The sequence below is a fragment of the Colius striatus genome, chromosome 17 (assembly GCF_028858725.1).
Source record: "Colius striatus isolate bColStr4 chromosome 17, bColStr4.1.hap1, whole genome shotgun sequence".
Lineage (NCBI taxonomy): Eukaryota > Metazoa > Chordata > Aves > Coliiformes > Coliidae > Colius > Colius striatus.
In genome coordinates this window covers 6279321-6306518 of record NC_084775.1, presented here as the reverse complement: position 1 = coordinate 6306518, position 27198 = coordinate 6279321, and the positions used below count along the sequence as shown (strand labels likewise).

Genomic DNA, 27198 nt, shown 5'->3' with positions numbered 1-27198 from the left:
CTGCTTTGTTATGAACAGACATAGGAAGAAATGTGAGTCCTTGCTTTTGAACTGCACAGTGCTTCTCCTGTTTCAAAAAGCACCAAGATGCCTTTGGGAGATAGGTAAAACTTAAATCTGTCTTGTAAAAAAGATAAGTAAAACTAAGTAAATTATCCAAACTACTGAACATATCTCTCTACAGAATATTGAAGAGTCCTTCCTACCTTATTTTGTCACCTCATAATTTACTGAGGTTTATCCACTGACTAATTTTAAAAGCAGTAATCCTATGCTTCCCTAAGAATTCAGAACAAAGCCATGACACTGTTGACTTTCTTGACTCTCTTCATTCCATTCTAGCACAGTAGTCTCATCCAAACTGGTTTATTTCCCTGTTTTCTGACACAGCCTGGAGTATTACCTCTGAATTACTCTACAGCAGACATGATTAACATTATTAATTCTATAGAAGGGAAAAAAACCAAACATGCATACATACATATATATATAAAAGCAGAAGTGTGCATACTGATCTGATGGTGCATAAAATAATTGTGAATATGGTTTCATCTTTCCTGTTCAGGAGAGAATTGACTATTTCAAGAGTCATGGAGAAAAAATGTTTCCTAGTTCTGTTTTCCCTTATCTTCTGGATTTTCTTAGTACTGTCTCTGCTTCATGTATTTTTGCCAATACTTCCCAGATTTCTTTTGTTGCTTTACACACTCTTCCCTATTGAGTCACTGTCCTTATTCCCCATTTGCCTCTTTTGCATTCATGTACATGGATTGCACTGCTTATCTCTGTATTTCATAACTTCCCTTGTAGATCTGCAACAGCTGATGACGTGTTACATTTCCCATTCATCCAGTCAGGGATGGAGTTATATTTCTCATTCCTTCCTGCACTCCCTGAACAAATGTTCTCAAGCCCCATATTCTTTCATTTGTTAACAGAACCATGGTATTAATCCACACTTTGACTTGGCTCATCTGCATGGACCTAGCACAGTTCAATACCCTTTGGGAAGTATGTTTTATTCTTTAGGTGAGTGCAGGAATAATCTTTTAATACAATATATTATCAAATGTTTTTAAAATTACAGAAGCATAAGAACAAAACACACGAAAATTAATAAAAAAGGTAAATAACCATACATTTATGTTTCACCCCAGAGAGAAAAATGAGATCAGGACAGACCATTACACAGTTCAGCCAATGTTAATTAATATACACTATAAGCAAGTGTGCTTCATTTAACTACACCTTAACCTCTGAATCACTCCTGAGTCATCCCTGAGGAAACTTGCCTCTCAGGAGCACTAGAAGGGTGCAGTTAGACACCAAAGCCAATGGCTCTTGCAATGCTTGTAGGAAGGTGCCTAACAGGACCAAATCCCATCTTCTTTGGTGTTTTACTTCCTGACAATCCTGCCATTATACACATCTCAATAACTCAATCAGCTAATACTACTACTATTACATGACAACTGCATTTGGATCTCTGCTTAAAGTATACATTTAAAAATAAAAGGCTTTCCTGTACATGTGTAATATTTACACAGATACTCTGCAGCTCTCTGTGGTGGTGTAAAAAAAAGCATGGTGAATGACACGAAGGTGTTGTAGATGTCATCTAGGCCTGGGCACAAAAACAAACGAACATTAATCACAAATCAGGTCCACCCAGAAGACCATGTCCTAAAGCACTGAGGATGTGGAAACAGAGCAGCACCACTCTGGAATTCTCTTCCTACTGATTCACCCTGTGACGCTATGCCCCTGCCACCACCAGAAAATGGGAATTAGTGACTTCCCAGTAATGCAGCATCTATGCATGTATCTATCTAGGGATACAGATGGAAACCAAATAATCCCTATAAAATCCTCTCTGTGCTGCTAGGATCCAGGCACGGGACACCAGTGTAGGAACAGATGTTACTGCAGTACCCTGCCTACAATCTCAATTAAAGCAGGAGCATTGTGCCTATCCCATGTTGTGCCACCTGCCCTACCAGTACAATCCCTGACATCTGTGGTGCTCCCATCTTTGTCGTCAAAGTCTTACCTGCCCCTCAAGAGTAATGCTGAAGCCCAAGTGCCTCATCCTGAGCTTCCCAAGAAGCAGACCTCTCTTCAAACCAGACCTCATTTTAGACAATAACAGATGCCTGATGCCACCCCTCTCTGTGCAGTAGCCATGGCCACAACACATCCCCTCAGGGCCGACCCTGTTCCCACATCATATCCCCTGGAGAACAGCCCTCGCCACATTCCACATTCCCCTGTGAGGAGCAGCCTCGTGCCCCCCATTCCGTCTCTCCCCTGACGAAAGGTGCGGTCCGGTCCCCCCACGCCGCTTTCCCTGCGGACCCCGCCGCCTCGCAGCCGCTCCCCTCAGCGATCCCCTCAGGGCTCCCCTCAGCCGCTCCCCTCAGCCGCTCCCCTCAGCAGCTCCCCTCAGCAGCTCCCCTCAGCGCTCCCCTCAGGGCTCCCCTCAGCCGCTCCCCTCAGCGATCCCCTCAGGGCTCCCCTCAGCCGCTCCCCTCAGGGCTCCCCTCAGCGCTCCCCTCAGGTCTCCCCTCAGCGTTCCCCTCAGCGCTCCCCTCAGCGCTCCCCTCAGGGCTCCCCTCAGCGCTCCCCTCAGCGCTCCCCTCAGGCGCGCGGCCCGCCCCCGCCGCCTGGCCCCGCCCCGCCGTCTCCCGCCGTCCCGCGCGGAGCGCAGCGCAGCACAGGCCGCGGCGGCTGCGGGGAACATGGCGGCGGCTGTGGTGCGGCGTTGCGGGGCTACGCTGCGGGGGAGCAGGTACGGGCAGGGGCACGGCGGGCGGGATGGCATCGCGCTGCCCGGCGGAGAGGGAGCGGGAGCCGGGGCCGTCCGGTCCTGTCCCATCCCGGTTGAGCTGGGGGTGAAGCGACAGTCGCCGTGTTTGACAGCCGGCTCCGTGGGACGGAGGGCGCCGGGAGCAGCTGGGCGGTCGCTCGGTCTTCCCGGGTCGGGGGCTGCGGCCGCCCCCTTCTCACCGGCTGCCTGTGCTCTGACATTTTCCTGCCGGCATGGAAATGCGGTTGGTTCTGGGGCCTCGGCCCTGTTCTCTGAGCATGTGCGAGGAATCTTGTCCTAGTTCTCCAAGCTGGAAAGAAATACGCAGGTTTTACATTTTTGAAGGAAGAACAGTGTGTGGCTGTGTGTGATTGTAACTCGGTTTCATAGTCTGTAGCTGTCGGTGTGTACGTGTGTAGTAGAAATTGGCAGGTAGGGGCTACTGCCCCTAGGGTTATGTAAGCCCCGGGGGAGGAACATGTGTGAGGGAACCGACAGCCGTTTACAGGAGACACGCTCCCAAAGCCTCTGCTTTTCATAGCAATGACCATGTTTTAATGCTGTCTGTAGGACACAATTGTGTGTTATTAGGCAGAATGCACAGTCCCCTTGCTCTACTATCTCTCACAAAACCTAGAGATGTTATGTACAGAGCACACCGGCGCTGTCCGGCTGCAGGTGTGTGTTGTCCTTCGTTCCACTACGGCTGAAGTCACAGAGGAGCTGTAGTGGGATCTGTCAGTTCCCTCTCCAGCAACCTCTGGCTGGGTGCCAGAGGCGGGCCAGTGCTCTCTCAAACACTTACACCCGCCCAGTTCAGGCTCTGAGGAGCAAGGAAGGTGAGGCTGATAGGAAACTCTTTAGTCTGGGCATCTTTACCGAGTTTTTAGACAGATTTCAAAGGAAGAAGTGTACTGGATTTCCCATTTGGGACATAAAAAACAATTTTGGTAAGATCTTAAGGTCTGCATTTAATTCCTTGCTCTGTGATGATCTGTCTGCTGAAGTACCCAGGTCCAGGTAGCCCAGCACTACCCTGACACCATGAGAGCTCCTGGACACGTCTGTGAAGCCAGCACAGATAGTTTTAGTCTGCCTTTGCTTTTTGCTTCTTTATGTTTAGGTTATTATGTATCAGTACTAATATGTCTTAAGAATTCTTGTGGGTCAGGCTGTAGCGAAGTTATTTGTTTGTTGTTTTCCCTGACTTTTTAGGGGTCTAAAGCTGTCTGGTAAATTTAAGTTTAATACTGAGTTAGTTCTCAGGAGTTTTTTTACAAGTAGCCCTCAGCTTACTGATGAGCAAGTGCTTTATCTCAGGTGTTTTAATATGTTGTAAAGCATGCCTTGTAATACCACAAATTAGTGTAGGTCTGGTGTATGACCCAAGAGGATCAGCTGACCTCATTGTTCATGACAAAATTACATCATGTTGCTATGTAAAACATACAGGTTCTGCAACAGCGTGGGAGTTTTTTTCTGTCCAGCTAAGCAAATAATATCCTGGGAGGTGATGCAATAGTACGGCACGTTTAACACCTGGTTGCAGGAATCTGTGTTTTGGGGAAGAGCTGTCCTGTCACATTTGGGTTAATACAGTGATTTCAACAGACATCATGAAGGTGAAGCACAGAGTGAAATATTGCTGACACTATGTCATAGGCAGTGAAAGCTATAGCTCTTGGGCTAACATTAAACATTGTATTAAGTGTCTAATAGTATCGTCATGTGATTTCTAGACAAGAAATCTTCTATTTGTAGCTTCTTCTTTTAAATAAAGAGATAATATCTATATATAATTCAGTAGACACCTGAAATTAGTTCTTAATAATCACTTCCTGGAATTGAATCACCCCAAATGATGAAATAGCTTGTAAGCCAATGAAGTAATTCTGTACTTAATATGTATCCGAGCAAGAAGAAATGAAAGATCAGAGAGCCAAGTGAAGCAATTCCAGCTATGGCATTGCATCCTAGCAATAAGTGGGCTGCACAAAGATGGGCCAGATCTGGTTCTTCCCAAGGGACTGAACCTGTTGGCATGAGGATGCTCCCCTCTCCTCCCCTCTTCTTGGGCCTGTGATCCTGGCTCACAGCAGGCTGTGGTGTTGCCACACTGTCTTCAAGTACTTGTCTAAATGTGCTTATTTGCAGCCTTTGGACAGGAGTAGTTCTTGTACAATTAGATGGATCTTTTCAGATTTCTTAGAAACATGAAATATTACATATTAAACACATGAAAAACCCTGGTTGAACCTTTTCCCTGTGTTGGCCCATTGTAAGTCTGTTTTGTGTGTTTTTAGAGTGGCAAAAACACTCACATTACACGTCCCTGATGGACAGAGTGGTGAGACAAATTTGAAAGAACAGCTTCTGTGCCTGGCAGCCTTTTTACATTCCCAGCTGCACCTCTTGGTCTAATAAATGACATTACTTCTCTGTAGAATCCAAAACTTTTCCAGTGCTCCTCCTCCCCACCAATGTGGTAAGGAAGATGATATGAGAACCCAATTCATCAGCATCTCTTTCAAGAAACAGTTGCTATTGTAGGAGGTTCCTGAGTGACACAGCAGTGTGGCAGCCTGTGGAGACGTAATAATCCCAAGTATTAAACAATCATTACAACGTTTCCCACTACCTTTAGAAGCAGGGTTTGTTTTGATCAGCATGGCTGAATTCAGCTTTGCCTATTATAACAGTACCCGTGGATGGAAGTAAATGTGTTAGCTGTGTTGTTACAGAAGATGATGACTCTTGTGCCATGTCCTTCCCTTGGAAGTACAGCAATCTTTTTTAAACATTTTTGCTTTCCCCAGCAAACTACAAGTCATTTACTGCAACATTAAGTAAATACCTGCAGAAGCATTTGGATTGTTGTTTTCTTATTTGGTTGCTTTTTAGGGAAGGAAGAGAATAGGCTCAGTGGAAATGTTATGGTACTTTGAGGAGACTTTTTCCTTCTCTGTTACTCAGCTTCTGAACCCGAGATTATCACTATATTGAACTATGTCGGTGTGCATTATTAAACACCTGTACTTAAGCAATTGCCTCTTGTTTCTTGTATGTGCAGTTTGCTGACCTGGAACTTCCTTCTACATGAGAACCCTCGTGTCAGAACTGGAGTCTTGTGGAAGCAGCCACCTGCTAGGACGTTTTTCAGCGGTAAGTATCCACACAATATTTTTAAATTCAGAGTTGCTCAATGTGGGACAAACCATGGTCACATATTGGTGATATGAGGAGCCTTACAGACTCAAATCTGGCCCCTGGGTTAGATGCTAACAGTGTACAGAGCAGCATTGGTGAAAACTGGAAAGGCAGAGCTGACTCCATCTGTGGGCAGCATCTGTGGAATCCCTTTACATGAAGCTTTTCAACTTTTCAAGACATGTGATGTTTTTCTCATGAAGATGATCTCTGTATAGCAAATTAAAACCCATTAACCACAGGATTTCCTTTCTTAATTAACTTCTGCACGTTACTTAGTTTGCTGAGGAGTCTTCAGTGGAAAAATACATATTGTGAAATCACGCAGCACCGCTCAGCAGATTTGTCAGGACAGTGGCTTTATATTAAAAAAAACTAACAAAAAAGATTAATTTGCTGAGCCAGTAGTTCATGTACTTCTCACACTTACATTGTATCATTCTTCCTCATTTTGAAATGTGAAATGCTTTTACATCACTGTAATGTTTATGCATATTCTGCAAGTGTTCTGTTGTTCTAGAGTGTTTCTAGCAGAACAGCCCAGCCAAGCAGGAGCCCAGGCATGCTTGTATCTTTCTTTTGCTGGACAATGTAATGAAGGTGATGTGAAAGAGTCTGTGAGGATATGATATCAGTTATCAACATGAAAGCCAGCTGAAACAGAGTTAGATGTGAAGTGACTGCCTGAGAGGGGTGACATCAAGCTTCGTATGTAATGGATAATGACAAAATAACAGTAGAAGCCAGATGGGAAGTTGTTGATAATGTACAGCTGTGTTACCTGCTTTGTGGTACAACATGTCAGCCATTCACCTTGAGAAGTCTGAGGAATTAGGCCGCAGCAGATCTGTAAGAAAGAGAAGATTGTAAATATTTCTACTTGTAGTTTTAATTTTAATAAACCAGGAAGTCAGAGGAGGTTTACATTAAATGTTTAAGACCTGATTCAGTTACAGACTTTACTGGTTCATTAATGTAGGACATGGGGAAAAGTCAACGCTTCAAATAATGTATCAAAAAATTAAATGTGTTTGCTGTGGTTTGTGAAATGTCAGGTGGTTTGGTCTCTTCTTAGCACAGGAAGAGAAACATCAGTGTAATCAACAGAAGCTCTTGAAGTGGAAACAGCCTCTCCCTGGATACAAACCAGGAAGAGGAGTTCTGGTTTGAGAATTTGCTGAGCTCTGATGAAACAGCTGGGTGGCTTTGCTAACTTACAACCAAGATGTGGGAAGGGAGTTAAAAGGCTTTAGGGCTAAAGAGTATCTTTGGTCTCTACATAGACATTTCTGTTGAAATAGCAATGCAAAGTTGAAAGGTTGTAGAGTCTTTGTAAATGCAAAATAAATAAGTCCTTTTTTTAATAAACAATGAGCTGTTGTAAATGATCGCTGTCCTTTACAGAACTTTGCTCTTTAGGGCAGAATATTTTCTACAGTCTGAACTGTAACTGTAGTTGCTGCCTTGTGTTTGTTGGGGTTGTGTGTCCCCATGTGAAAATAAGATTGTTTTTTCTTTGTTGGTAGGAATAAAGCTGTTTTCACATTATGATGTATTTTAGGACAAATAATTGAAACTGTGTTATAAATCACATACTTGGGAAAGGAGTGACTGAAATATTTTGATAAAGTTTGAGCAAGAATTATTTTTAAGAAGCATCTCTTTGTAGCATCAGGGACGAAGAACAGCTGAATGCTTCTAGTCATCTCTACTACTTGGAACTAAAGCTTCCCAGATGCAAAGCAATTATGCTTTGTCTGTATGCATGCCTAGAAATTTGGTGTTTACAGAATTCTTTGGGTTGTTGATGTATCCTTTCATAGTCAGACCCTAAGCCTTACATTGATGGAACAAGATATTGTAGGTTGTTTTTTATTCTGGCTCATCCTGTTAATGATTGTTGTGGAAATAATGTCAATCAGCATCCAAGAACTGGTTCCTTTGAGCATTTTCTGTGTTTGTTGTGACTTCTATTCATTGCTGAGAACTTTAAGGCTGATTGTAATACAGATGGAAGAAGCTAAGCCTAATACTTACTGAGCCCATTAATTTAGAGGGAGATGCTGCGATTGCCCTATGGGGCTGTCCTGTTGCTCAGAGACAGTGCTGGGTAGATGTATCTCACAGATGACATGCAAGGCTTGTGCAGGGGAAGCTTGCTAGTTCTCAGTAAGATGTAGTAGTAGATGTCTTCTTTTTTTTTTCCATGTAGTGACATGTATTACAGCAGAAATGTGCCTATCATCCTATTTACCAAACCTACGCTAAAGCAGGTCGTCATTTCCTTCCCTCTTCCAGTCAGCTGTACAATCTGGGGATGCACTAACCATAATGAAAGCTGTAATGAGGAAGAAGCACAAAGCTCTGCAGTACTACAGATTGTTCCCCAGCAACTGACTGTTCTGTACAGTAACAACATAGAAGATCGAATAGTTGGAAAGTACAATAGTGCTTTAAGGCAGCTCATTTTATATATTTCTCCATGGTGCTTTCAGGGAGCTCACTTTATATACTGTTGGGGGAAGAATATTGGAGAGATGTAGGATGGGATGGAAGAGGTTAAAACCAGATGCCCAGTTAGTGTTCAGCAGCTGAGTTTCAGTGCCTCGGTAGGCTGCAATAACTGGAGTCCTTCTGAGCATCTCTAGGTGCCTGCTGTCATAGCCTTCTGATCCCATGGTCATTACCTAAACTGACATCCCTCACTGTATGCCATAGCTTTTTATTTTACTGTATGCTTTTTCTTTTCCCTGAAGTCTGGGTTTTTTTCTGTTACAGACAAGAAGAAGCTTCATACTGCTCCAGTAGGGCAAGTCTTCCGCCTGCGCCCCTTCCATGTCCTGATAGCTACAGGTGGCGGATATGCAGGATACAGAAAATATGAGGATTACAAGTTGGAACAGCTGGAGAAGAGAGGCATAGAGATACCTGTGAAGCTTGCAAGTGAATGGGAGGTAAGAAACTTGGAGCTATTTTGCTTCTGTCACTTTGATGAGAAGCTCCTTTGCTTTCACTCTGAAAAGGGAATGTTTAATTTGTCCTCTTCTGATGATGCATTTTTACAAATCATGGAACTAAAGTTTCTGTCACTTAAGTGTCATTTTGGCTGAAGTGAATGTAATGATACACTAGGAACTGCTAGTATCTCCTCCATCTTTTAGTATGCCTGCCTTTTTCTTAATCCAGTCCCTTGATTAGCAAGTATTGTATGTGTTGAATGAAAAGATGTTTGGTAGGCATTGAATCATTCAGATGGAAGTAATGCAGTCCATCTTGCTGCTTAAGCAGGGTCAACGTTGAATTCAGACCAGGCTACTCAGGGGTTTGTCCACTTCAACATTTTTGAGGACAAAGATTCCCCCGTGTCTCTAGGCAGCCTGTTGCAATGCTTAATTGCCCTCTTAATGACAAATATTTTCCTTATATCCAGTTAGAACACAACCCGTTTCAATTTATTGATGTTGTGTCTCCATGTGCCTCAGTAAAGAGCCAGGTTCTCTCTTTGGAATCATTGTGGAATTTCAGTATATATATCAGATTCATAGGTAAAATGTCCATTGCAGCACTGAAGTAAGAAATACTTCATAACTTCTTATAAGTGCTGTATCTCCTTTGAAATATTGAGTATATTGTACAGCTCTTGTGTTAAAGTGTAGGTGATGTTCTTCCAAACAGCCAGGTGAGTGCCTGTTCCAGTGCCACTGCTGAAGGCAAAGAGTTAAAAATTCTAGGATTGTGTAGGAGATACTTCGGTGTGACCTTTAGCATCCCATTTCTTTGCATTCCTGAGTGTTCTGCCACTGTGTGAGTGGTTTGGCCACATGCCTGTGGGGAACTAGGATGGAATTCCTAAATTCATTTTCACTAGTGACCCAAATCAGGTCTGATCCTGACAGTCCAGATGCTAACAGCTTAGGCTATGATAGCTGCTGAGGAATTTGTCTCTGAATCTGTCTTCTGTGTATTCTTGCTGAAGTTTATTTCAAATAGGTTTTATATTCTGATTGAAAAATAACTTGTAAGTATCCGTGGAGTATTTATTTAAAAGACAATGTCAATTCAGTTTTGATAGTTGAGAACAAATGGGTTTTTGTTATGGTTCATACTTTCAGGTATGCAATTGGATAATTACCTTATTAAATTTGCTTTCTTTCATTATACTGATATGCTGGTTTGTTATTATTTGATGGTTGTTCATTGGTGAAGATACAAGTATTGCTTTTGATGAAACGGCTCAAAGGATTTTGTTTCTGCACTGAGGAATCACAAAAGAGTTTTAAGCTGATAAGCGGGCCTCAAATGCAGCAGTTGCTAGTGGGAGACACTAACAAGGTTTTTTATTCCTTCCTGATATGCTTAAGTTCTGTTGAATGTTTGTGTGGGAGGGTAAGGAAGCTTAACAGTTATGAGGAAAAGGAGAAACTGTGTTCAGACACTGCAAGAAATATTCCAAACAATGAAGGATTCAAGAGAAATAAGAGCTGTATTATACCTTCTTACTGCAAAGTGGGATGTCCTTTTTGCTGACCCATCCTTTTCCATTATTCTGGTTTTTGCATCCCTGCAAGTACACTTAGGAGTGTGGAAAATGTGTACTCTTGTTCTAATATCAGAATAAGCCTTTGCAAAGGCAAAAAGAGACCAAATGTGATTGAATGGGCTTTGAAAGAGTAAAATAGAACAGAAACTGCTGCACATGTCCTTGCTGCTGAGCCTGCTGCTATGGAGCTCTGATTGTGCGGCACCAACCTCGTGTGAATGTGCATGATCTTCCATCTGCCAGCTCTGTGTGTAAAGCAGATTCCTCTGCTTCTCAGCACAATATGGAATGGGTCACCATCACCTAATGAAAGCATGGAGTCTCTCCCTGTTGCAGAGATCCACATCGGTATTGTCATAGAACAGAGTAGAGGTTTTGGTTGCATTAAAGAGTATACTCCTATATGTTTTTGCTTTGCTCAAGCTCCATAAATGAATGGGGGGAATAGGGAATGAAGTCAGGTCCCTTAAGTTTTTCCACAGGGCAACTTGTTTCTTTAGCACAGGCTTTTTCTTCCTATAATTTTCTTAAGAGACATTATGTAGCTAATAGCTTGAGCTGATTAACAACTTACTCTGTCTCCTACTGTGAATACTAGTGGGGATCAGCTTTCATTTAATTAGATGAAGCAAAGCAGAGGGCTTGGAGGGAGGCAGGTAGATATTCATCAGATGGATGGAAGCTCATTGTTTCAAATCCTTGCTGTCACTGAACATTTCCTGGCTAGGCTCTGCATGCATACCGTGCCATTCATAGGCTAACAAGAAGCAATTTGCCTCTTCTCACCTGGGCACTGAGGCAGTGTTGGTACAAGACTGTGGCCAAAGAGCAAGTTTGGATGAAGAGACTGACCAGATGAACAAGTTTTTGTAGTTGCCCTTTGCTTCCATAGTTCTGTTTTGTGTAAGCTAAATGCAGTGTTTGTTAGAGTGATATGCTGCAGGAAAAACAGTGACCCTCGAAGGGAAGTGAGCTAGCGTGACACCTGATCATACAAATCATCAGAGGACAGACAAATACACAATTCTGTCCTGTGCAAACCTCTGGTTATTGACCAGGGCCACAGTTTTTGCAAACAGTGTAATACAGCAGGGAAGCGCCTGAGTATGAGTTTTTTACCTTGGTTTTCAGAGGTGAGAGCAACACATTCTTTCTTACGGATATTGAAAGCTGCTCATATTGATGTAACAAGGGATACTGGATGCTATTTTGGCAGTAGAATACAGAAGGTGTTTTTCTTGGCCCAGAGGAGACAGACATTTGGTATTGTGGTAAGAGGCATGGATCCAGTTCAGGAAAGAGCTAATAATGGAAAACTATCTGATTATTGTTTTTTAATCCAATTTGGGAAGAATGAAACATGATCTCCAGTTGGTTGGTCTCTTATTTTTCATTCTTGTTCCCATGTTCTGATGTTTTAAGTTTTATTTGAGCAAACATGCAATTACAGAAAGATGTGGTGTAGAGTGGCCCAACACACATGACAAAGATGGTCAGAAAATGTTACAAGCAATGAAATTTCAACATCAAAATGTGTGAAGGGTGTGATGGTGTAAATGTTTTTCTCAGCTGTTCCAGAAAACTGGAGTAAAAGCATACTGTCCAACTAGTGAGATGGCTTTTTGACTACTAAGTCTATTCTATCTCATACAACTTCCCGAGCATCTTGCTGGGATTATGGAGCAATTTCTGTGAGCGTTTCAGGAGTACTTTGTACAGTGTGCTTTCCTGCTTTGGCTGAAAACATGCCGTGCACCGTTCCCCGCCGAGGTCGCTTTCCGCCGTGTCTTGGGCGGCGGGACAGTGAGCGGTGCCCGAGGGCCCTACATGAGGTCCAGCCGCGGGCCCTCGGCCACTCCCGGCACCGGCAACGTCGTCGCCGCTTTCCAAGTCTCCTCCGCTTTCCCTTCCTTTTTGTTTCTCCTGCCCTGGCTCCTCCTCCGAAGGGGGCCGGGGCTCGGCGGAGAGGCAGCCGCTTCGGAGCGGCAGTGGCTGGGAGGGGCGGCGGGGGAGGGCCGCCCGCCCCGCGCCGCTTCCTTAAGGCGAAGGCAGTGCCCCAGCAGCGGGTCGGAGCGCGGGGCGGCGGCGCGGCGGGGTCCCCTGGCCGGCGGGACGTGCGCGGCCCCGGCAGGTACGTGGGGGTCGCGGGGGGCTCGGGGGCGGAGAGCCGGGGCGTTGGCGGGGGCTGCGGTCCGTCGCTTTGTTCACGTGTCTCAATCGGCTTTCAATGGGGGGTCGGCATCGCGCTTAGGCGAGGCAAAGCGAAGGGCCGCGGAGGAGGAGGCGACTGTCTCGCTGGGCGCCTGGCGCTGCCCCCGGCACCGGGTATAAAGGGCTGCGGGGCTCGCAGGGCAGAGCTGGCAATCTGGGGGGCGCAGGGCAAGTAATTCTTGGTCTCTGGCTTGCTGGAAGAGTCGGGAGAGATGTTCCAAAGTCTCGACTCCTGAGTAATCAATCTCGCAGGGCACTGATAAAATCGGTCTCTTGGACCGGCGTTATCGGAGTTCAGAGTCCCGCTGCTCACTTCCTCCGCGGGGCCCCGTGTCGTCCCCCCTCCGTCTCCCCAGGGCGGCCTTGTCCCGCCTCCGCCGGGTTCCGCTGCCTGCGGAGGATGTAACGCGGCTTGCGCTTCCCCTGGACATCCCCAGCAGACCCTGAGTTTACTTTACAGATACTTTGAGCGAAAGTATGTTTGGTTTGTTTTTGTTTAAAACATGGGATGGAAAATATGACCACAAAATAATAACAGACTAGAGCATCATCCATTTTCATGTCACTTTGCAAAAGTAAACGGTTTTTTCCTTGCTTCACAGAAGAGATCTTTGAGACTGTATTAAAGGCTCTTTGCACAGGTTTAAGTTTAAAAAAACCACCCAACCTTTTATGGCTGGCTTAAAATAATACTTTTTTCCCTATTTACCGAACGCAACTAAAACAGCAACGTGAAATCAGGGGAAAACTATCGTAAGTTTTTGTTAGCAAATTAAGAAAAAATATAGAGAGCAGCTTTTTCATCTGAAAAGTGAAGAATTCTAGAAAGGATGGGCGAGAAACGCGGCGCGTGGTCCGTTCCGTGAGCCAGCAGCAGCACATCCGCACAAAGCCGCAGCTGGCCGCCGCTCCCGGCCGAGCGGGAAGGGAAGGCGCTGCCCGCACGCTCCGGAGAGGGCTGGGTGGGAACAGGGACTACGTGTCTCAAATTCAACAGAAACTGCAGGGAAAGGAACAGAAGCTTTAACAGACGGTCACTGAAGACCCCTCCCCTGATTACAAGGCCTTATTTTTGCTGGCACTTAAATAGAACAGTTAGTGGGTGTGCGCGGAGCCTTTTTTAAACAGTTCTGTTACCAAATGTAGCAAGTGTGACGAGGGCTTCGAGCCCTCCGACCTGCGCATTCCGAGCCTAATGATTCATGCTTATGATTTAAAACGGAGACTGCAGGTTTGAAGTTCAGTCGTGTATTAGTCTTTTTTGCTAATGTCTTGCCATATTGTTTTTTAAAACTTGAAAAGGCTTCAGGTAGTAATGACAAGTAATCAAATAGGGTCACAGGATTTGAGGCTTATTTGAGCTGACAGAGCAGAATGGTGTTGCATAGCTGGCAGATTAGCAGTTCTCTGAGGTAATAATTCTCTAAGGATCTATACCTGCTGGTAGCTGTCTCTTTTATTCACTTAACATGGATTCTGAGTGAGTTCTGACAGGTGAGGAAAGTCTGATACTGATGACCGACCTCCCACAGTGGTAAGATTTCTGTCTAAGCTAATAACACAGGCTGTATGGCACTGTCTGCATCCCAAAAAGTCCAGATAATGAGATGCTAATGTATGAGCTCCTCTGTCATAAGCTGGTCAATCACCATTTCTTCTACCATTCCCCAGAGAAAGTAGGTAAACTTGGGGTGAAATTTTCATTTCAGCTTCCTGACACTGTAGGAACTGCATATTGCTTCTGGGGCAGCCCACCAGGGATGGTGACTTGCCATATATGTCAGCGTTTAAGCTCTTGGCACCACTGTTTCTCTCTTCCTGGAGATTAATCTCTATTGCACCACGTCTTTTTCTTTGAACTGAAAGGTGGTAGTCCCCACTGTACTGGGCTGTAGAACATTTCAATGGCCATTTGATTTCAGGGAGCAAGTGAACTATCTGATTTGTCCCATGCTTTCACAGAATCAGGCTTGTTCAGGCTTGGATATAATAATTTCTTTAAAATGTTTTGAGGGATGAATTTGAATTTCTGTTGAAAGACCTTGTGGATTTCCTTCTTAGCCTTAAAGGGAGAGTACTGAAGAAAATGTAGCTAAGGCTGCTCTTTGCTCAGTTGTCTTTCTGCAAAGTTATGCATAGGTGAAGGTCTTTGAAGGTGGAGTTTAGACTGGGGGCCTTTCTAATGTTCCTAAGAAAGCAAGAGAAGGAGCTCCCTGGCGTTCCTTGTTGCTTTTCTTTGAATTTTGATGGGATCTTTGGTATCTGCTTTCCTCATTTGACTATACAGATGGCTTCATTTTTGTTGTGTAGGAGTTTCTTGTGCCAGCCAGAGAAAGACTGAGCGACATTTTAAATAGCAAAACAAAAAAGTTGGCACAGGGCTTAGGGAGGAAGGAGTGTTTTGAGTGCTTTACAGTCATCCTAAAATTTACCGTCTTTCAATTAACTGGATTGTTTTTTAATATGCAATTGTTAAAATTCAGTTTAAACACCAGCATGGACAGTCTTGGAACTTCTGAGATAAAGAATACTATAAAGCAGTTTTCTGTCTGAAAAAATCTAATGCAGAAACTCCAGAGGTGTTTCTAGAGGTTATCTGTAATATTTGGGGTTTTAAGGCCAATCAAAATACACAATTCTTGCTAGAATATTTTCCTTTGAAGCCCTAGTAGGATGTCATTAGCTAGTTACTTCTAGCTTTTTCTGCTGGCCTTCCCACTTCCTCTGCCTTACCTCTAATACAATACAGCCCTTCTTCACATCACACCACCAGTGCCCTTTTTTAATCTAGTAGGCATACAGCTTTCATGGTGTTCAGAGAGCTTTGGAAACAAGGGCTTTCTAATAATAGTAATTAAAAAAAAAACCCAACCCTAAAGTTTTAACAGAAAATGCAGGTGAAATGGATAGCCACTAACCATTCTGGGTAGTTGGTTTAATCTTGGGGTGAGATGTAGCTAGCTGACTTCCAGCTTTGAAGCAGGGTCTTGGTTTCAATCTAAATCCAGTCAACGGGGGATGCAGAAAATCTGTGCTGGAGATGTGGTCTGCAGGGCAAAGAGAAATGTCTCACCATATATATTCAGAAGCCTCAGACAGAAATAGACAGCGTTTTCTATTTAGAAACCAAACCAAACCAGCTTCTTTCAGTCAAGTTTTGCATTTTAGTTCTACTGGACATACAAACTGTGACAGTACTGAAAGTCACAGAATAGACACATGAACGCTTTTTCTATAGTCAGTTCTCAAGCTGTCTCTAAAACTGTCTTATAAATTACATGTCTGGGTATTTGTAGAATGTCCTTTACCAGCTCCCCATGTGAGGCTTTTGAGATGGAAAGACTTCAGGAGATGGATGTTGGTGCCTGGCAAGGGTTGTAAAATAGAAAGACATTCTTTTCCTTTCTGTTTTCTTCTTTCCAAGATGGGCAGTAAGAGCAGGAAAGGATTTTTGGTGCTCATCAGTCCAGAACTCTTTCAGAGGCAGCAGCTGCTGCACTGCAGAATTGAAGCTGGGAATTGTCTCCTCCTCTTCTCCGCCCCACTCCTCCTCCCAGCCTCGGATTGAGCGCGGCTCTGGGGTTAGCTGTGCAAGGCCAGCAGGCTGCTCAGCTGACTGTAGCGCATCAGCAGCCCGGGACTGCGGGGTGTTTTTTGGAGATTTCAGCTTCAATGGCCACCCTGACTAGCGAGAAGCAAGGACTGCTTATATGGACAGCTTGTTTTTATCTTGTGCAGAGTCGGCTTTGTAGTGGGATGTTGAAATGTGACACAATGCCTGTTTGTTTGCAATAGCTGCAACCTTCGTAGCAGAGATTCAAGTGGGAAACAGAGGGGGAATCCGGAGACAAAGCAGCGGGGGAATTAGGAACTGTGACGCCGTGTCCTCTCCTGTGCCGGAGCAAGCAAAGAGAGGTAGAGGAAAAAGAGACTTGAGCCTTGCAACCAGCTGTCACCTGACGATGTGTCAGTCAAACACCCTGCAGGGACCAGATCTGCACACAGGGAAATGGTGAGATGCTATAAAGCTTTATCTAACCCTCCACCCTCTTGCTACAACCTCCGCAAAGTTAAAATTCATGTCCGGAGGCTGCGTTCAGGGAGCGGCGGCAGCGGCAGTGCCGGGGAGCAGCAGCCGGGCAGCCCGGGCCCGGCCGGCTCTGCTCACGCCACGCCAAGTAGGAGAACGCGCTTCAGGTACTGTGCAGTGTTTTCTGCTTTGTAGGAATGGTGACTGAAGGGAGAAACGAGGGAGGGAGGACGGATGATGGACGGGAGGGCTTTTGGGCAGAAGGAGCGACAGCCATCTGCAAAGCTTTTGTTTGGCCTAATTACTATAAAGCTCCTTATGCATCGAATTGGCAGAGAAGGGCACCCTGTTACATGCCAAGGGGAACTAGGAGGCTTTCACCCCTTTCCTTTCTACCCTCTGTCACTAGGAGAATGGAAAAATTAGTGATGGATGGTTCTGAAACCAGGCCAAGGCAGTGAGGAGCCCGAGGGCTCTGGAGCGAGCTGCCAGGATGCAGCTCTGCAGGGATTGGTCCGTGAGCGACTGCAGTGAAGGGGGGGAGTAGCGGGAGGGGGAGCGGGACAGGGACCTCTGCGTGGGCTGGCAACAGGGCTGCCCCGACAGCCCCCCAGCAGACCACAGGCTGGGAGGTGGCGAGAATGGGGAGGAGGAATGCCAAGTGTCCCTTCTTATTCCCATGTCCCACCTCCTGCTGAGAGGAAAGCAGCTTTACCTCTGCTGAGACAGCACTTCATCTGCTCAGAGTGGTTTTTTGGTTGTGTTTTTTTTTTCCCCCTGCACAGATCATTCTCTGTTTTGGGTTTTTTTTTAATGTATTAATTCTTAGGGGGAAAAGAAGTTGTGTTTGCTGCAGAAAAAAAATCTCTGTGCCAAAAGCACCATCTTGCACCCCAAAGCAGTGACAGTTGTACCTGCTGCTTATTTTGATTCAGATCCAAGTTTTGAGGAGAAACATGTTGGCAAGAACATTTCCTTTGAAGTTCCCAGCTTCTTTCTGTCTTGAGAAGACATCGACAGTATTTTATAGTTCATCTTTCCTATCACATGAGAGAGAGGCAGTTCTGAGCAGCCAGAGCATACCACTCCCACGTGGTGTGTGTGCAGGGCCTGTGCTGGCTGTGGGCATACTGCCTTCAGCAGCATGTGGAGAACCATCTATTGGTTCATGAGAAGATTGGCAGACTTTCATTTGATAACATGACCTTGGAAATGCCAATGGTTTCTTCATGAGTAGAAGCCAAAGAATAAACGGGGACATGAAGGGTCTCTCATCAGACCTCTTGCAGGTACACGATGTCCTCTGCTAATAAGCTGAACAGCTTTTTCCTCTGAGTTACACGTTCAGCTTCTCCCCATGGCCATTTGTGCAAAATAAATTTCCTCTCAGTCAGGACATGCACTAAACAAGAATCATTGATGCAGCTGGTGATGAGGCAGAGGAGTTAGTTAGTGGACTATGGAGACTGGATTATCTGGCAGCACTAGCAGTACTGACTCTGTCCTCGTGTTCTCTGCCTGGAACTGGGATACCCAGTGAAGGTTTTAAGATGTGGAAACATGTCCTTTGGAGTCAATTATTTGTAAATTGTATTAATGAACACAGGAGTGCCACTCCTGTTCTTCCTCGAGCAAGTGCTTGTTTCCTGAAGTTAGTGAACTGGCTCCAAAATCTTCTGTGATACCATTTGAGGTACAATCTAGTCAAGATGCCTTCAGCACCCTCTGAGGGACCTCAGCTTATTAGATTTCAAGGATTTCTTTCATCAGAGTAACTGATTTCCTTAAAATTGTCCCTCCACAGAGTTCTTACTGAAATCCCAGCATCACAGGTTCTTAGCTTTGAAAATACTGTTTGCTGCCCATTTGGGCAGCTGGAGCAGTCACAGGAAACTTTTTCTGGGGATGTAATGTTCTGGTATTTGGAAGAACCTTTGTTCTTTGTTAATTCCATAGTAAACTCTCATGTTGTTAGTTGGATGAACCGGCTGTGGCTTAGTTTTCAAATGTCCCCTGCACATGGTCACGCCTTTTACATTTTTAAAGGTGCCATTCACCTGTGGGAGTGAACACCATCTTTTGGACAGAGGTTTTTTCTTCTCTTTTTTTTTTGAGATAAACTGGTCTTACTTTCTGGGGAGGGGAAGAGCTGATCAAAGTAAAGGAGTAAAGACTTGCAGAATCAATGTTTAAGTAAGGATTGGCAGGAATAAATCATGCTTAGCTGTCAGAAGCTGGTGGTTCTGAAGCTGAGATGGCTGACCCTGTTATGTTGTGTATGTAATCTTTCAGGTTGCAATTTCCCCAGCTGGCCCTGAGGCGAAGGTTGGGCCAGCTAACCTGTATGTCTAGGCCTGCTCTGAAACTCCGTTCTTGGCCTCTGACTATTCTCTATTATCTTCTGCCTTTCGGTGCTCTTAAGCCCTTGACCAGAGTGGGATGGAGGCCTATGAGCAGGGTAAGTGTGAGCAGGTCTCTTGCGCTTTGTGTACGGTGCCTGTTTTATGCCGAAGGGAGCTGGCAGCAGCTGGGTAGAGGATCCTTAACACAGAACAGGCTGATGATCCCTAGTGTGATAGCAGAGAGATATAATCCGTATTTCCCTTTAGTTGTTATTGTTCATAGCTGTGTTGACCAGTTGCTTCATGGACAAGAGGTATTTTTCAGTAGCAGAGAACTAGTTTGTGCCCTGACAGTCAGGGATCTACCCAGGAAAATCAATAAACTTGTGAATTAATTCAGTCACCTCAAAGTATCAGGGCCAGGATTAAGCAGACCAAACCTCTCCTCAGGTTCTCTTTCCTGGCCCCATTGAAATGGTCTCTTTGCCTTCTGTCATTTTTGCACAGAGAGAGTTTGTTCCTTAAATTCTCTGAGCATTTGCAACCCAGCCTGTCCAAACGACATGCAAACCTCTCTGAGAGGAGGGTGTGGGGCAGCTTGCACGTGTTCATTCTCCCCACAAACTCTGCTGTTTCAGAATGCAACAACCACACAAATATTTTGATTGAAAACTGCAACAAAACTGCCATTCTTAAGACTATGTCATTGAACAGCTGTTCTGTTTGCTCCTATAAACTTGAAAACCAGGCCCTTCTGAAGGAAGGGGCTACTGGGAAATCCCACTTTTGGCAATTTTTGTGATTTTTTTTTTTTATAGTTGTTGTATCTACAAATTCTCAAGTGTTGTGTAAAACTGAGCAAAATTGATTCTAGAAACAATCGTTGTATAATGCATGTCAAATAAAATGGCAAAACAGTTTCTCTCCAGTACTTCAGCTTCTATAACCCAAGGTATCGTTCATTTAGAAGTTTTTATCTGAAACAAGGTGAGGTTGGTGTTTTCTTTTTGAAGTATCCCTGTATTTTAATGCAGGATGGCAATGTGTGAGTGAAATCTTCAGTTGCTGTATTTAATATGATGGACAGGCTCTTGGCCAGTGTGTGTTTCTGTTTTGTTTATGGCTGTCCTGTTTTGATTGATACGATTAATATTGAAAATAAGTGATGACTTTCACCAAGAAAAAAAACCACCCTGACTTTCAGTTGGGAGTTACATGTAGCTGAGCAGTACTGTGCCATAGGCCCCAAAAGATTTACCTGCTAAGTTGCCAACAGGAAGGTGCTGTCATCTATCCCCTTACATCAATATGTGTCTCACCAACAGCGTTTTGTTCAGGTTATTTTTCCTACTAAACCATAAGGTTTGGTATAAGCTCAGAGATGTATTTCTGTGGGAATAAAGGCACTTTATCCTCTTGCAATAACAGCTCCCATTGTTGTGAGAAGAGTAGGGCTGGTGTCAGGTGACCCCCTGTAGCCACAGCCACACAGGGACGTTTCCTCGTTCTCACTAATGGCATCAGAGCAGCACAATAGTGGGATGTGACTGTGCCCTGGCAGGGAGCTGGATCTGAGGAGCACATCATCAAACACTACAAAATTATTCTTCAGTCAAGTGTTTTTGGTTATTTTCAGAAATTAACATATTGGTAATGTTCAACTCTTCTGATGTGTGTTCTACCAGAACATGTGAAATATGTCTTTTTTTTTTTTCCTGTAAGCCTCACAGGCAATTTCCAGTAACTTGAATGTGGAGCTTCAGCCTGCACCAGGGGCATGGAGATTTTTGCTTCAGTTTAGTAACCTTCATCCTGCCCTCATCTGCTCCCATCAGAACAGAGGCAGTGAGGATGGAGCACAGTGTTAATGTTTTGCTGATGTAAAGGCTACTTCGTGCTGTAACCCACTGAATTCAAGGGAAGGCTTTGCAGGAACAGTTTGATCCCTTCTGTTTTATAGGAAGAAGTAAGAGAAAGCCATCAGCAGGGAGAACTGAGTGATGTGCTGCGATTCTCTCTTTAGGTTGCTCTGTACAAATCCGTCCCAACTCGGCTGCTGTCCCGGGCCTGGGGTCGGCTGAACCAGGTAGAGTTGCCCACGTGGCTGCGGAAGCCTGTTTACAGCCTGTACATCTGGACTTTTGGAGTGAATATGAAGGAGGCAGCTGTTGAAGATCTGCATCACTATAGAAACCTCAGTGAGTTCTTCCGCAGAAAGCTGAAACCGCAAGCACGGCCAGTCTGCTGCCTGCACAGTGTGGTGAGTAAAAGGGAACAAAGGCCTGACACCACATTGCCAGCTTCCCCACCCCAAAGGGGCCTGGCTGTTTCAGGAGCAATGAACGAATTCCTCATGTTTCTGGTTTTTCTCTTTGTTGTAGATTAGTCCCTCTGATGGAAAGATCCTTAATTTTGGGCAGGTAAAAAACTGTGAAGTGGAGCAAGTAAAAGGGGTTACTTATTCTTTGGAATCTTTCTTGGGTCCTCGCATCTGCAGGGAAGAGCTGCATTTTAGCCAGGGTGAGTTCTGCCTTCGTTCTGCTCTGTCCTGTCAGTGTTCTCACATACCACAAAAAAAGAGATTACTCTTTGTTTTCCTCCTCTCCACAGTGTCAGGAACAAAAGTAGGTCTGATTTTTGTTTTGTTTTACTTGGGGGTAAATATATCACTGTTCTAGTTCCTCTCTTTCTCACCATTGTCTTTATAGTGTCTTGCCTGGCTCACTCTGATTATATGATTTTAATTGCTTGGTTCCTACAACTGACTCCAAACTCTGCCACTATAACGAGGCTGTAGCGCTCCTGCTCTGAAGCTGAAATGTACTCAGGCACCTGGCTAGCAAAAATTGTGTAAGGTAGTTTGTAAGGAGGTACATGCTCAAGCACTATACCTGTAATGACATGGGCTGTTACTGCTCTGCTGCACCTCAAGCACTGTCTCCAAGGCCTTGAGTCTTAATGAAAGGAACACATTTTTGCTAAACTGGCAAGGAGACTAGACAGAGTGGGTTCTGCAAACAACAGTTATTTTCAATATAAGCATGTTGAAAGTAACTGATGTGTTTTATAGCCTGTCCACAAATTCTGTTCTTAAAAGGGTTGCTTTGAGAAAAATTCTGTTCTTGAAAGAGTAGCTTTAGCAAGAACTGTTTCCCTGCATTGTAGTTCTGATGTTGTTTAGACAAGGGCAAACTCCAAATTAAGAAGTTTTAAAAATGATTAATACAGCAAATGATCAGATTTTGTTGTCAATGGAGAACACTTGGAAATGCTGGATTGCTGAACAAAGTATCTTTTTGTTGTCTCAGCAGTACACATGGACTGCATTTAGCCCTCTGCTATTGCCACTGGCCCTGCTGTAGACTACTCAGCTATAGTTAGACGACTGTGTGACTAATATCTTTAACCCCTTTCTTTCCATGGTTTCTTGGCAGCCCCATCTGGCAATTCTTTTCAGCAACAGCTAGTCACAAAGGAGGGCAATGAGCTCTATCATTGTGTAATCTACCTTGCACCAGGGGATTATCACTGCTTCCACTCACCCACTGACTGGAGAGTGTCACACCGGCGTCATTTCCCAGGTAGGTGTCTGTTCCTTAGGAACCAAGTGCAGAGCAGCTGTTGTACAGTTGTGTGATGGGTAATGGGAGATAAGTCATTTGTCACAAATGGTAATGAATTTTACAGCAGTATAGTGTGCCAGAACAAAATCACAAACGAATGGTGAAAACAGTAATATTGTTTTCAAGCTGGTTTAGTTCTGTGCAATACCTGTTGGTGCATGCTGACCTGATTTGTTCAGTTTGCACCTGAAATATAGACAGTTCTGCAGATCAGACAAAAAACAGGTGCCTAAAATATCATCTCTTTCTGTGTTTGGCAAAGAAGATGCAAGTAAATAGTTAAGCTACTGGAGCTGGAATCAGAGGAATAAGCTTGTTAACTGATTCACATTATTAGTATTTCCTGGTCAGCTCTAGCTCACTGGCCACTGGGCTCTCAGCCACAGCCTCTGTAACCACTGCTATGCATTTACCAAGGAGAGCTGGAAGGGGCTGCTCTCCTCTGCTGGATGGTGAATAGTGCAACCTAAGCTGTAAACAGTTCCCTTTCGCTTTTAGTAGCCTGTAGCTGTTAGTTAGGCAGATCTTATGTGTGTATTAGAAGGCTTCTTTCAGTTCCATCAGGGCTGAGATCAGGGACTAGCTCTGCCTTGGTCTATCAGATGACAGTTGCCACGTTGTAGATTACATGTTTGGTAGAAGAATAGTATCAGCTACTGTGGAAATAAGTCTCTGCCACTCCAGCGTGGTGACAGAGTCAGTATAGCTGATGCTAGAACACACTTCAACAATGGCAGGTAGTTTTAAAGGGACTCTCACCCCAAATTTTGTGGCAGGCTTTCCCTCTCTGTCTGTGATTGTGTGAATGCAGTCAAGGTCCAGCTGTAGGTGGGTGGGAACAACACTGGTCAGCCTGAAAAGAACCCATTTCCAGAGATGAAAATTTAAACTCTTTGCTCTTTGACAGAGATTGTGATAGGTGGTGCTCCAGACTGCATTCAGGCCTTACAATGAAGCCTTTGGTTTTTGCCTGTGATTATGTTAGGGGAAAATGCCAATAGGAGCCCTGCCCAAGAGCAGTGATCTTTCCAGACTAAAGATGAAGACTTCATCTTTCTATGACCCCTTTGTTTTTACTACACCCTTGTCTTTCATCCAGTGTCTAGCATGTGCTTCTCTTCAAAGAAGTGGCAGAGCTTTTTAATGGATCAGCTGCAGTTACACTGAAAATACCATTTGGGTGGCATTACAATTCTGCTACAGTCCAGACAACTGAACCTGAATATTTTCTCACTGCTGCAGGCTCTCTGATGTCTGTGAACCCTGGAGTTGCCCGCTGGATCAAGGAACTCTTCTGCCACAATGAACGAGTTGTCCTGACAGGTGACTGGAAACATGGCTTCTTCTCCTTAACAGCTGTAGGAGCAACAAACGTGGGCTCGATCCGCATCTACTTTGACCAGGTGAGCAAGACCATAGTAGGCAGCTTTCTGGTTTTGATGGTTGAGGTTGGTACAGTATCATTCAAGAAAAATACGGAAAAATTTAAATCTCTTTACCCTGAAATGAAGGTGTTTCCCACCACTGATGATGTAAGACTCTGATTTCAAGGGAGTCATCTCCAGTATAAACTATTTTAAAAAAAATATTCCTGTTGCACTTTTGAATTGTAAGTTCCTGCATTGAAATGCCTGGAACAGTCTACAGCTGTGCCAATGAACAGAGAGTACTGAAATCTTCAACTAACAGTTTCTTCCTTCTCTGTACAGGACTTGCACACCAACAGTCCAAGTTACTCTAAAGGTTCCTACAATGACTTCAGCTTCATATCCAACAACAACAAGGAGGGAATCCCCATGAGGAAAGGGGAACATTTAGGGGAATTTAACTTAGGCTCTACAATTGTACTGATCTTTGAGGCACCCAAGGACTTCAAATTCCACCTCAAACCTGGACAGAAAATCCACTTTGGAGAAGCACTGGGCTCCCTATAGAAAGTGTCTCAGCAAGGTGGTGTTCTACACAAAGGGACTGTCATCACACCACTGAGTGTTTCCCTTAACAATTATGTGTCACTCAGCAGGACCTGGGTGAGGAAAACAGAAGATGTCATTGCTACGTTAAACTTGAGAGTAATTGGTCTACATGGTGCTGACTGCAGAAAGAGAATTCAATGACCATGTATGTATCAGGTACAGCTGCCTTTAAAGATGTTGACGATGAAGGTTGTTGTCCCACCCTGTGCCTGTAGTCTCTCATGCTCTCTCCTGAAGTGCCACAGGGTAATTAAATAATGAAATAATTATGTTCTTAGAGTCTCTAAGTCCCTTTTAAGCCTTCCTAGGCTGGAAAGGGGCAATGGGGCAGGGAGGAAGCAGAGAAGCTATATGTAAAGGGACAGTGACAGGCTCAGTCAGACCATGTCCCTTATTTCTACACTATCTGTTTTTCAGACTTCGAGTAAAGAATGTGTTCTTGTATTTATTTTATTCTAAGATACTCTGCTGAAGTTCTTACATAAAGGCAGCCTGTGAATGCATGGAGTGCCAAACAGTTGAATTGGCCAGGATGGCTTCACAGCCCCAACTAAGCAAAATGTACAGGAGCCAGCATCAGCACAATAAATTACACTCATCAAGGTTTTCTACTGTCAGACTACTTTTAATTCTTTCCCCTGACATTGTCCCTTGAAAAATGGACTTTGCACTGTATTTTAAGCCTGAAAACACTGTGTCTACATTCCATGTCTTGGGATTTTCTTTTAAAAAATCAACAAAACAAACCCTCTGTGTCCTGTTCCTAATCAATGATTTTATTTTGCTGTTCCAGGCCTTAAAGATGTTGTTTGTATAAGAGAGTTATTTCACCTCTTGAAAGACATGGGATGTTTTTCTCATGTGATGTAATAAGACAAAAGAAACAATAAGGGTTTACTTCTTTGCTATGGATCTGCATTGTTCCTTTTTCATTAAATTCTTGAAGATTTAATTCCTCTGTTAACAGAAGAGCTTCAAGATCAGTTTTTATTGCACAGTGAAATACCCTTTGCACTGACTGTGTAGGAAAGTATTACAGATTATTGAAGCAATCCCATCTTGCCTCCCAGGTGCCAACCTGGCCCTCCTATAATGGACACTAGCTCTGACTTGTGTCCTCCCACTAGGCATGTGCTGGGGGCTGAAAGCTGTATGTTGAAGCTTCATCCTACAGCAAAACTTTAGAGCCTCTTTGTAAGTTCCTGTGTAGAAGTGTTAAAATCTAACACCTTGGAGCTGTTGCATCTGGCACTACACAGCACTGACAGAAACGGGTGCCCCAGCGAAGAGGAGGAATTGAGTTTTAAAGCAATGTGTCATTTTTAGAGAATAAACTGATCAAAGTCCAGGCACTCAGAACATTTAGAACTGACAGTGCTGTCCAGAGCTTCTTGGAATGGACATGCTTATGAAACCTGCTCTCTGAAAGAATTCATTCCATGCTTGAGCTGTGGGTGTTTTTTCTCTGCTCGTTGCAGGAGAGGGTAGGCTTTTACTATCTCAGATTTCCTAAAGAACAACTTCTCTTCTTTGTCTGCACCACAGGAAATAGAATTTCATTTTGTTGTACAGTCCAGTTGGCCAAGTCCTAGCTGCTTAGCTTGTCCTCAGGAAAGAAGGGATGATAAACCACCTCTGATGAGATGTAGCCCAGCCCTGACCCAGATGATGGTGGATGGTGGGGTGACAAGCAGGAGAAAATTCATTTGGCTCTGAGAGTCAGCATTTCCTCACTTTACAGAGGGAAGAGTTTTGAAAGCTTGAAGTGGCTCCCAGCCACCTGGCTTGTTAAACTTCTTAGCATGAGCGAGTTTACTGGTACAGGGTGCAGTAGTGTATTACCACACGTTATAGAAACGTGCATGTTTTTATATAGAGAGTCTGAAGAGCCTAAAGGCAAATATCAAGCCCAAAAGGCTAAAGCTAAGAATAGTCTTTTGACTAATGCCATAGTAACAGTAGCAAGCAGCATTGCTCCAGTGGATGACAGAGAAGACAAATCAATCTTTTCACACTTTTCCATGGAGGTTTAGGGCATCCAGACACAGCCGAAGCACCTTTAAGCTTTAATTTCTTCCTGCTCAGCCTCATCCATGGTATGTGAAGGTTACTGTCAGCCTAAATAAGGGAGGATGGGTTACCTGATGTTTGCTTTATTAGAAATCTAAGGAGAGGATTCAGCATGCAACTAGCTGGTTTTGTGATGGTCTCAGTACTGCACAGAGCTAGATGATTAACAAACATTGCTTGTTATGCAGTGGCCAGCAACACACCCTGGACGTGAAAGCAGAGTTCCCAGAGGGTACTGATAATGCTGTGAATATCTCCTGCATGGAGAATCCATTGAATTCAACTGTATCAGTAGCACGGTATTTTTGTATGTTAAAGTGTATGACTTACTGACATGAACTCATTCAATTGCAAACATTTGGAAATAAAGAGTCTTATCAGTGGTGTTATCTT

The 27198-nt window shown here is 44.2% G+C and overlaps 2 protein-coding genes across 12 annotated transcripts in view; one reads left to right on the top strand and one right to left on the bottom strand.

Annotated features, from left to right (window-relative positions):
* Positions 1–2713: 2713 nt before the first annotated feature.
* Positions 2714–27196, top strand: PISD (phosphatidylserine decarboxylase). 4 transcript variants are annotated; one of them, XM_062010359.1, is made up of 9 exons: positions 8878–8967; positions 16560–16776; positions 16854–16961; positions 19087–19252; positions 21160–21396; positions 21518–21656; positions 22571–22717; positions 24002–24162; positions 24469–27196. In XM_062010359.1, the coding sequence occupies exons 1-9, from the start codon at positions 8961–8963 to the stop codon at positions 24691–24693; spliced, it is 1407 nt and encodes a 468-aa protein (XP_061866343.1). In that variant the 5' UTR covers positions 8878–8960; the 3' UTR covers positions 24694–27196. The 4 variants fall into 4 exon arrangements, with proteins under 4 accessions (XP_061866345.1, XP_061866343.1, XP_061866344.1 ...); XM_062010362.1 differs by lacking the exon at positions 8878–8967 and adding an exon at positions 12602–12684; XM_062010361.1 differs by lacking the exons at positions 16560–16776; positions 16854–16961; positions 19087–19252 and adding exons at positions 2714–2788; positions 5877–5968 and having other exon boundaries at positions 8792–8967.
* Positions 6795–27198, bottom strand: part of SFI1 (SFI1 centrin binding protein) — a 48731-nt gene continuing 28327 nt past the window's right edge. For 5 of the 8 annotated variants that reach the window (XM_062010348.1, XM_062010353.1, XM_062010354.1 and 2 more), the window contains 2 exons: positions 15683–15811; positions 13306–13764 (listed from right to left, as the gene is read on the bottom strand). The gene's annotated coding sequence lies outside the window, so the exon portion shown is untranslated. Of the gene's footprint in view, positions 6861–13305; positions 13765–14450; positions 15812–23681; positions 26854–27198 lie in introns of those variants that run through there. The other 3 variants (XM_062010351.1, XM_062010352.1, XM_062010350.1) reach the window with 3 other exon arrangements.

What these genes read in the sequence shown, in the direction of transcription:
- PISD (XM_062010359.1), top strand. An exon ending in GATGGAGGCCTATGAGCAGG is followed by an intron (nt 19,253 to 21,159) that starts GTAAGTGTGAGC and finishes TTCTCTCTTTAG; the next exon opens with GTTGCTCTGTACAAATCCGT. An exon ending in TCCGCATCTACTTTGACCAG is followed by an intron (nt 24,163 to 24,468) that starts GTGAGCAAGACC and finishes TTCTCTGTACAG; the next exon opens with GACTTGCACACCAACAGTCC.